Raw genomic sequence first — 10,853 nt, forward strand, 5'->3', positions numbered from 1 at the left:
AATTGATCAGTGGGCTTACATTATCAATACAAAAATAAGTGAGTTGTAATTGAAGTTTTATATATATTGACAGTGTAAGTGAGTTTTAATTGAAATTTTATTGTAGAGTTAATTTTATATTATAGTGACAGTGTATACAGAGTCATGCTTAGATGTATAACATATTATACAAAATTTAAATTTTGATCAATTGTCATACATTTAACAAAAATAATGCAAATATATTGTAGGCATATAGAAAATTAATCCTTTACTATATGGTTCAAAGATTCTCCCGTAGTCACTGGATAACTAATTTACGTGGACATAAAATAAGCAATCCAAACATGAGTTCATTGAAAAACATGAGTTCATTGAACAAAATGAGCCCTTAAACTCAGGGGGCTATGGTGTCCGATGGTAAGAAATGTCAAATCAATGGTGTACAGCAGTTTTTCTTCGAAACCTTTAGGGTCTAAGGATAGTTCTTCGAAATATAGAGGGGGTGCAGTTTAAATTAACCAATTCTTTCCCACCTTAAAATTACAAGAAAGAAATTGCAGTAAGCCCACCTTAAAATTCCCAACAAGGAATTGGACTTTGAGACCCTTTGACAGAATCGGAGACACAGATGGAAACAGGAAAGGTGGTGGTGGAGAGAGTAGGTGGAAAGTCAACTGCTACTCGTTGCTACTCAAAGTATCCTCTTAAATTCATCATCCCCAATAAGGTTCCCTCCATATTGATGCCTATAGCGGAAACCAACATTCTGAAGTAATTATGTTGGCATACAAGAAAGAACGTTTGATTCTTGATATGGGTTTTCATTTTTATGGTGGTATTGGCAGGTGGGTCGTTCTCAAACTGACACTGTTTGGATTTACACTATCACTTTTGGTGGTGGAATTGTGTCGGTATGCACACTCTCCATTTCCCTGCATAAAGAGATGTGTATGGTTTTTGTGCGTTTCTGTTTTTTGTTAATAGTTGAATAGTCTGTAATAGTTCTATGTTTTGATTTGAGTGATTAAATTTGTTGTATGTATAAATAGGGTGATTCTATAAAGTGTGATATTTCAGTTGGTGATGGGTGCACCACAGTGTTGACCACTCAAGCTTCAACAAAGGTCAAATCTTTGATGCTATGTTCCATCTTATGGTTTTTGTTTTGCGTTTGCTATTAAGTATTGTTGGACTCTGTAATGCTTTATTTTTCTTTCGTTTTTGATGATGCTTGCTTAATTTGGTCTACACTATTGGTATACAGGTCTACAAATCTGTGGAATCAAAGTTCTCTGAACAAGTCCTGGAGGTAATCGCCATTTTGCTTGATGAATAAGCTAATTGAGCATTTATTGGTGTTTATGTTTGATAATGTCTAGTTAACTTTTAACAGTTTCCCCACGACAGTGATTTGTTTGTCACCGTGGAGTCTAGATTGGTCAAAAAGTATAAAGGAAAATTGGACCTAGGCTGCATTTGACATGTTAATTTGGGATTGGAGTTGAACATGTCTGTCACCTAATTAAAGGCAGTAATTATCAAGAAACGTTTTCAATGATCTCGTACATGAAATGCTTTTCCAGATGGTGTTTGCTTTTGATTGCCGTCAAAGTTTCTTCAGCTGTTCCTGATGCTTGCAGCATTGTACAAGTTTTATGTGCACTTGATTTTCTTTTGAGAATTTGCTAGTACCATTATGTTACCAACATATTTGTTACTAGCATTATGTTGCCAACATTATTCTGAAGCCAAGTTTTGCATCTTTTAATCAATAAAGTGCTAGAGAGGAAAGTGCTATTTTCTTAAATCATATTATGTTTACTTAAAAATTTTGATGTGGGAAACCTGATTCATGAGATGGCCAATTTGTTTTTATAGAAATTATGGACACACTCAAGTTGTCCGGTTGTCTCACTTGTTTATTGGGATACACTTCATAGTTCCTGTTAGATCTGTTCACCAGAAAAGGTTTCCAGTCCTGAATGGTCTATTTCTTTGGACATCATGAAGTAGATCTACTCGAGGAAGTTCTTGGGATGGAAGGGATGGTTTGATTTTGAAGTGTAAGAGGTTGGGACAGAATAATCTGAACTTGTGGAAAAGAAAGGACGTGCAGGCTAGAAGACAGCTAGAATAAGGATTTTGATTGGAGCTGTACAGTTTAGAAGAGAAGATGGTCAATAAGAAGAAATCCTAGGATGCATTTATGTTCCAAGACAAGTTTAGGTCAAGCATTCAAGGGCCACATGAATCCCTTTTGCAAGTTATTGAAAGAGCACATGAGTCACATAGCATTAAAACTATTAAAAGCTAATCTATAGATAAGGACCCTGATACAAAAACTTGCTAGATTATTCAACAACGCTTTTCTACCATTCCTAAAGGAACACCTAAAACTTCACCTCATGAAATGAGATACCTGCTGGAAATCTGGAATCTAGATTCACTGCAAATAAGTAGTATGAGGATGTATGACTCTGAAGTAATAAGATTCATCCTAGCTTAATTTGATCAACAATATCAAAATTCGAATAAAAAGTTGGTAGTAAAACCATTGTCTAAACTGCTTCCTTCATTTTCTTTGTATTACTTTTCATGAACCTTTAATAGGCTTTCGTTGCTCCTTGTTATCTTTAAATCACCTCTTGGATTTACCAATGGAACTGAAATACAAAAATTTAATACTTTATGCAAGCAAATTTTTCTGATAGGCAACAGGTGGAAGTATGATGGGTCCGAGACCAAAAAAAAAGTACTGTGCATGGCTATGAATTTTCTGTGCTGACATAGTGACAGAATTTTCATCTTGGCTTGTTCTTGTTTTGGACCAAAAAAAAAAGATATTATGGCGGTAAAAACCTGGGTGTTTCATTCTGTTGCATCAAAAAATAGTGTTATTGGGGAAGAGTACTTTAGCTCTATCTTTCCTGAGTTTTAAAGCTATTGGTAATAGCAGCTTTTTTGTGCCGCACAGTAGGCAAGAATTGGAAGTGATGCACTTTTGGCTGTGATTCCAGATCCAGTTACATGCTTTTCAACTGCAAAGTATTCTCAAACTCAAGTATTCAAAGTCTTTCCCAGCTCCAGCTTGCTCATTGTTGATTGGATAACTAGTGGCCGTTATGGAAGAGGTGAAAAATGGGACTTTGAACTTTACAAGAGCACTAACAACATTTTTCTGGAAGCTGATGAGCCTTTGTTTCTTGACACGGTATTGTCATCCTCTAGCCATGTTTTTAGCATCATTGTATACTAAGCGTGTGATATTGAAGAGAGTGGTGAAACTGAAGTATTTTAATCTTATAAGAAATTTTTATTTTTTGAACTATTGCTTGCAATAGATTCATGTCAATCTTGAATATCTTTAGATTTTTGTAGAATGTTGTATTTTTTTTGTTTTAATTGCTTTCGAGCTTTCAACCTGTGGTCATTTAATGTCCTTGTAGTCAATTTATGCATATATAGGCCTTAATCCTGGGAATATATGTCTTGTTGGATAATAGAATATTGTAATCATGGCAACTGCAGTTTACAGGAACATGGTAAATTAATTTTGTCAAACGACTTTGGGCAAATGTCGATTAGATGTCTTAATGATAGGAAACATCTTTGAGATGAATTCCCAAAAAAAAAAAAAGATCTTTTGGATCAAATTGCGTTATTCTGATGGACTGAGCCTGGAGAATGTGTTTCTCGGTGGCAATTAATGTTGGTATTAGCTGAAATAATGAAATGCAAACATATCATGGAGATACAAGCTTCAAATCTTCAAACTGATTTACTTGGAACTTTGGTGCACTTTTTGAACTTTGGCTTGCTTAAAGATCATCTAGCACTTTGGCATGCACAGGTGTTATGTTACCCAATCTTCTATTGTCTTCAACTTGGAGATCATTTAGCTAATTTTTTTTCCTCTATCAGGAATCTTTTGTTTTCCTTTTTCACACATGAATAATCATTAGTTGTTGGTGAAGTCTCAGAATGCTCTCTTTATTTGGGTTTCTTGACTTCCTTGCGTTGGGAGACTCTTGCTTTTGGTATTTTCTATACATCCAACTCTAAAACAAAACTCATTTTGATTCTTTACATCTGAACTAATTAGAGAATGTTGATCCAAGAATGGTTCCCTTTAATTCAGTTCTCTTCTCTGAAGTTTTTCCTTCTACAAGATTGACTCTGTTGTATCTAGATGATGGTTATCCTTCTCATTTAAATGGCTCAGATTGTTTTACTTTGATCACAGATATTGCTAGAGCAGGGAAGGTATAGCAGTATTGCTGAACGGATGCAAGATTATCAAGTAATTGCGATGGTTATACTTTTGGGGTATGCGTTGACTCGATGAATTAATTTAACCAGTACTTTTATTCTTTATATGATTATTTCCTTTCCACTACTTAATTTTGGTTAACTGAGAGACTACAAATCTTTTTAATTTTAGGCCAAAGCTGAAGTTCATTCAAGACCAAATTCAGGAAAATGTGAAAAACTTGATGTCTCGGCAATTTCGTATTCCTTCAGGTAGCTCTGGACGATATGGAGATATCAATGACAATCCTTTCTTGACCAGACCCAGCTTTTTGGCCTCCTGCAGCGTCTTTGGTCAAAAGGTAGATTTTTTTCACATGGGTGTTAGTTTTCTTGCAATGGTACGCTCTTTTTACAGTCAATATTCGTTAGGTTCTGTTCCAAGAAAATTTTATTTTAGTGCTTGTTTAATACCACTGACTAATCTGCAAGGCTTTATATCTACAATTGCAGTTAGGGTCTTCTACTAGTCGTGTCATATATGCTTGAAGATCCTCATGGAATTTTTAATGTCTCTGGATAGCTCTTTGAGAATCTTTTACTAATCAGTGGGTTACACGACATGGGCAAGTATATTACATGATTTTGCTATTAGGCATTGTGGTATTTTTTTTCCTTTTATATGTTAATCTTTCATGGATCATCGTATGCCTTGTGGAAGCTTGATTAATGTATAGCCTAAATCTGCCTCGTCAAAATTCTGCTTGTCTCCATTACATGCATAGATGGTTAGACTTGAAGATTGACAAGCTTTCCACCTTGCAGTCATGCTTTCTCTTGAACTCCTTATTGTAAAAAATGCTTCTTTTCTTAAACTGATGTAACATTTTCTGTAAGAATGTTTGGCATAGCTTTCGAAATTTCTACGGCCTCTATTCTGACATTGATGTAGTGAAAATTCCATCTCTGCATTGTCAAGTCAGGGAAATTTTAGCATTTGTACAAATTGTTTCATAAGGCAAATTTTGTTTAACTAAATATACGTGTTACATTCTTCATTTGAAGACATGCCAACTCCTCCCTGTTTTTCACAAGGCAGAGGTGTTGTGGTTCGAATTGCTGCAATGACCACTGAGTCAGTTTACAGTTTTCTTCAATGTCAGTTGTCTGGCCTGGACTCACTGCTTGGTGTGTCACCATATCGGTGATTGTGGAGGGCCTTTTTGTGGCGTATGAAACATCATAAAGTCATCCAAGATGCTGAAAGAGGCTAATTGCTCTGTTTGTATTTTTTTTTCCTAAAGAAGATTGTCTTAATTAAGTGATAATTTAATCTATGATATTGTATCTGGCACATTTTCAACTTCTGTTATAGTGCCTAATCCTGGTTGCAAAATTTGTAGTTGGGATAATTTTATAAACCTCCCTTTAGGTTTCTAACAATTTTGCGTAGCGCCCCTGATGTTTTTGAGTGCTGTAATAATGTAAACCCCTATCACAATAAGTGATATTAAAAGGTTGTGGGAAATGTAGACAAGTGATATCAAAGTTAAGTATTCATAGCTTACCTTTTGAGCTAGACTCGAAAATGAGTTATATTTTTTACCCAAAATTGGGCATTTAAATGTTTCAAAATTTGGAAAAAGGAATGGCCCTCATCAGCTTGAAAGCAAAAGTACATGTAAAGAATATATAAAGAAGTCTCGAGGAAAAATAATGTTGTTGAGATATTTCCACGCCCTGCTAGCACAACACCACTACAAATTTATTACCTAACGAGACAATCAAGAAGAAGGTTGCAATCTTGCTTGGGGAACATGCATGCACCGAACCTTGATCTTTTTCAGCGCAACGAGAACATCTTGTATGCTGCTTCTTTCTCTTGGAGACTCCATCGTGCAGCCCAGAGCCACTTTCATGATTGAGGCTATGCAGCTTAGCTTTTCAACAAAGTATTCATCACTCTCCTTTAGCAAATTTGCATCGATGACTTTAGCTAATCCATCAGGTATTGAATTAGCCACCCAGCTCCTCAGGCTCAATTTTTCACCAAACATTTCACTGTGGGGATTTGTTCTCGTGAAGACTTCCATTATCATAATTCCAAAACTATAGATGTCGCATTTTGCTGATACCAATCCTTCCAACCCATACTCTACAAAACACATATAAATTCATCATATGTTCTTAAATTGATTGTATTTTTTTAGTTTGGAATTTGCAACAGCAAACGACTGAGGAAATGGTACTTTAGTTGTACGAGAAAATTCTTCACCTGGTGCAAGATAGCCAAGTGTGGCTAGTGTTTCGGTGTATGTGATGCTGTTCTCCTCGCCCAACAACTTTGTAAGGCCAAAATCACTTAGATGGGCAACCATGTCTTGATCCAGCAGCACATTACTTGGCTTCAGATCACAGTGAATTACTGGAGTTGAATACTCACAGTGGAGATATTGCAATGCACAGGCCACATCAATCAATATGTCCAATCTCTGCATCAGATCGGGAAAATAGTTGTGCGAATACAACCACTTCTCAAGACTCCCATTAGGCATGAACTCAAGCACTAATGCCTTAAACTCAGGGGTAGAGCAACTACTGATGACTTTTGTGAGGTTTCGATGGCGAAGATTGCGCAACACTTCACATTCTACATCAAAACTGTTGAACGCTCCATCGACTTGTAAATTGAACACTTTAACAGCCACAACCCTTCCATCATCAAGAGTGCCTCTATAAACAGATCCAAAGCTTCCAGTCCCCAGCAAATTGCTTTCATTGTACCCGTTAGTTGCTTGTAGAAGTTCAAAATATGAAATTCTTTCTGGCATTGCAACTAAGGATAAATTTGCTCCACTGGAAAGTGTATCTTTCTTTCGATATCTCAGGTAAACAAATCCAAAGGACAAGACTCCCGCTGCTATTATCACCACCAGTAGATTATAAATTGTTCGATGCAGCTTTTTTGTCCTCAATTTGTGAGCTGAATTATTTGGACATGGGGGCACATGAAACCTTTGAGCTCCACAGAGGGCTTGATTTGAAGCGAAGGACTCGGCAGTGCAGCAGTTTAGGGATGGAATTTCACCACTTAAATTGTTAAAAGAGAGATTGACATATTTAAGATACCGAAGGTTCTCCATTGACATTGGAATTGATCCAGAGAGTAAGTTATGTGATAGATCCAATGACTCCAAGCTTAACATCTTGCCAATTGATTCTGGGATTGATCCTTGCAATCTGTTGTGTGCCAGAGAAAGGTTTTGCAGGTTTTGCATATCTCCAATTGAGTTAGGAATGCCACCTGAGAACTGATTGGTTGACAAATAAACCCAATTTGCCATCTTCATATTCATAATAGCATACGGCAAAGATCCACTCAGCAGATTTGAAGAGAGGTCAAGCATTAAAAGATCTTTTAGGTTCCATATTTCCTCAGGTGGAGCAGAATATAGTCTGTTGTGACTTAGGTTGAGATGCCTCAGGGATGTAAGATTTCCGAAGCACTTTGGAATTGAGGCCATAAATTGATTTTGTCCAAGGTTCATTGTGTCCATGTTGTGGAGAGCACAAAGAAAATGCAGGGGAACTCTGCTAATTAGTTTGGTCATACTGAGATCCATGTATTGAAGCTTTTGCAAATCTTTCATTGTAACTGGCAACGACCCAGTTAAGTCATTGTTTGATAGATCTAATAGGATCAAACTTGTCAAGTTTCCAATTCCATCAGGAATGCTGCCCTTTATTTTACAATTCGATGCACTTAGTTGTTGAAGGGAAGTTGAAAGATTACTAACCGACTCTGGAATGATCGCATTCAATGGATTGCCATCCAAATCCAAATCTTTGCATTTTGTCAATGAAGTGATGAAGCTCAACTCTGGAGATGTGGAGTCACCCGTTAATTTGTTGCCATATAGAATCAGGCTTACTAGGTGACTCAGGTCCCCCAGGGAAGTAGGAATTGGACCCGTGAACTTGTTACCACCAATATCTACTTTACGGAGATTAGAAGAATTTGAGATTGAACTAGGTAATGCTCCAGAAAGGTGATTAATGCCGAGAAAAAGGTATTCTAAATTGGGAAGCTCATAACCGAATATTGATGGAAGATTGCTTGATAGTTGATTTTGTAAAAGTGACATAACACTCAACTTTGAGAGGTTGAAGATCTCTATTGGTATGGAACCAGTTAAGCTATTGAATCGCAAGTCGAGTTGTTGGAGAAAGCGCCAGTTACCAATCTCTCGTGGTATTATACCTGCCAGAATAATATTGACCACATATATTAAACCATATAAGTCTCTAATTTCTGCCATTGAGAAAATTGTTGTACCTGTTAAGTTGTTGTATGCAAAACTTTGTATTTTTATCATAGTTGAATTACCAATCTCTTTTGGAATTTGGCCTGCAAAAATGAAATGGAATAAATATCAACAAGTTGAGATCTTTGATGGACGTTTTGAAGAAAAGTAAATGAGAAAATTAATGGGCCAAAAGCGGGAAATTGACCACATCCCAGCACCCCTCAACATTTTGAAATTGGCTCGTTTTGGAATCAAAAAGGCATTTTAAATTAAATGCATGTGAAAATTAACTTTATTATCAAATTCTTTTTTTTTCCTATTCTGTAGAGCCCTAAGAAATATGAATATGTTTTCGCCATTAACTTGTCCATCAAGACCATATTCTTATCTATTGCATACATCCCTTGTCTTCCTAGCTGTAAAGGAACCAAAAATTCTGAAAATCTTTGGTAACAATTCTTTCCTTGAGGCAGCATTTTGAGAATTCATTCGGCAGAAAGCAATCTTCAGGTCTAAAATTTTCTTTTATCTTTTGCCGTTTGAGTTGGAATCTGGAAAGATATAGAGTAAAAATTGTGCAAGACATGTGCTATTTGGCTTTGTCCATATATGGTGAAAGAATTAATTAGCAAGGGTCTTACCTTCTAAATAGTTGTGACCCAAGTATAGCTCCTCAAGCTTCTTCAGTGCCTCCAATTTCTTTTGGTATGGAACCTCCAAATTCGTTGAAAGACAAAGACAGAACCCGAAGTTCTGAACATTGAGCTAAATTACTTGATGGTAATTGACCATATAACTTGTTAAATGATAGGGAAAGTCTAATCAGTCCAGGAAGATGGTAACACATGTCACTTGGAAGAACCCCGGACAGGCCATTATTTGTAAGGTCAATGACTTGCAGCGAGGAAATGTTGAAAATCCCTGTGGGAATGACCCCTGCCAGATAGTTGTTATAAAGACCTATAAACTGTAGGTTTGACATGTTAGAGATTGAAGAAGGGATTAGACCAGTGAAACTATTGTTTCCAAAAGACAAGTGACGAAGTTGAGGAAATGAACCAATCCACCTGGGTAACTCTCCTTTGAGATTGTTAATGCCCAAAATAAGTACTTTCAATCGGCGCAAACGACCAATTTCATGCGGCATCTCTCCATGGAAATTGTTGTTTCTCATGTCAAGAGAAACAAGAAATGATAGATTTCCCAGTTGTGGAGGTAAGGTGCCGGAAAGATTCATGCTTGAAATATTTAAGCCGGTCACTCTGAGATGCCGAAAGCCGCAGGTCACTCCAATCCAATCGCAGACCGAAGAGCCAACAGACCAGTTTTTGGCCAAGATTTGTAGAGGGTCAATCGAAATGTGAGATCTCAAGGCAAGAAGAGATGACTGATCAGTGGTAATATTGGTCGGGAACATGGCGAAGGAAGCTGAAAGAAAGCATAGCAACACAAGTAGTCCAAGTGGGAAAAAGGTTGTGAAATTTCTCCATGGCTAATGATTGCTATATGATGGGTGCGGAGTCGCATCATATAGCGGTCTCAGTTCCAATTGACGACATTGACCAGTGATGAAGTGGTAATTGTGATGCTGATTACAACTCTTTTGACTACTATTTTGACATCCACGTCACCATTTGCTTTATGTAAAGAGCAGAATTTATTTAGTTTCCATGGGAGAGAATCGACTTTGGGGCGCCATAGCCCAAAAAGAGAGGGAAGCGATGCATGGTTAATCTATCTAAGGGACTTCAAATGTGTGAAGGAGAAAGCAAAAATGGGAAATTCTTTATTTAATCCCTTAACTTTTGTGTTAATTCCAAATCTTGCTATCAACTAAAAATTCTTAATTAAACAAAGGCTTTTATATTGTAGGTTCTAAGTCTGTTCATTTCAAATTTATTAAAATATTAACGTAGCACTATTATGAGTATATATATATTCTATTGAAGGACAGAAAGAAACAATGCTACTGACTTGGACTAGGAAACCAATTACACATAGGAAACTAACTAATCAATTGGATTCAGAATTTTTTTTCTTTAATAGGAGAAGGATGAAATTTAAGAAGTGACGAGGGAATAAGGAGATTAGAACCTAGGATCTCTATATTCTAAGGTCTCAACATTGGCCACTAAACTATTCGTTGACCAAAAACTTAAGGAGACTAACAGGCGGACAATCGACTTTGTTTAAGACCAGGAATCTTGAAAATTTTCCTAAACTTGAGCCATAAACCTGACATGCAAAGCATAGAAACTACCAAACTCTAAGAAAGCCTCAAATAATGCCAGATTCCTCGAACTTCCTATTGCTGAC

General features: G+C 36.7%; 2 protein-coding genes across 6 annotated transcripts; one reads left to right on the forward strand and one right to left on the reverse strand.

The window, feature by feature from the left end:
* Window positions 1-603: 603 nt before the first annotated feature.
* Window positions 604-5,748, forward strand: LOC113781928 (urease accessory protein D-like). 5 transcript variants are annotated; one of them, XM_027327803.1, is made up of 8 exons: window positions 604-709; window positions 828-893; window positions 1,032-1,106; window positions 1,247-1,291; window positions 2,960-3,193; window positions 4,226-4,308; window positions 4,424-4,611; window positions 5,332-5,748. In XM_027327803.1, exons 1-8 carry the CDS (start codon window positions 611-613, stop codon window positions 5,436-5,438), a joined length of 897 nt encoding a protein of 298 aa, XP_027183604.1. In that variant the 5' UTR covers window positions 604-610; the 3' UTR covers window positions 5,439-5,748. The 5 variants fall into 5 exon arrangements, with proteins under 5 accessions (XP_027183604.1, XP_027183602.1, XP_027183601.1 ...); XM_027327801.1 differs by having other exon boundaries at window positions 4,424-4,592; window positions 5,326-5,748; XM_027327800.1 differs by lacking the exon at window positions 5,332-5,748 and adding an exon at window positions 4,744-5,310 and having other exon boundaries at window positions 4,424-4,592.
* Window positions 5,749-6,014: 266 nt separating this feature from the next.
* LOC113783212 (LRR receptor-like serine/threonine-protein kinase GSO1) lies at window positions 6,015-9,954 on the reverse strand. The gene is made up of 4 exons (XM_027329288.1): window positions 9,252-9,954; window positions 8,618-8,638; window positions 6,506-8,491; window positions 6,015-6,385 (listed from the first exon to the last, which is right to left on the reverse strand). Exons 1-4 carry the CDS (start codon window positions 9,952-9,954, stop codon window positions 6,015-6,017), a joined length of 3,081 nt encoding a protein of 1,026 aa, XP_027185089.1.
* Between the last annotated feature and the right edge of the window lie 899 nt (window positions 9,955-10,853).

The sequence above is a fragment of the Coffea eugenioides genome, chromosome 9, assembly GCF_003713205.1.
Source record: "Coffea eugenioides isolate CCC68of chromosome 9, Ceug_1.0, whole genome shotgun sequence".
Taxonomy (NCBI): domain Eukaryota; kingdom Viridiplantae; phylum Streptophyta; class Magnoliopsida; order Gentianales; family Rubiaceae; genus Coffea; species Coffea eugenioides.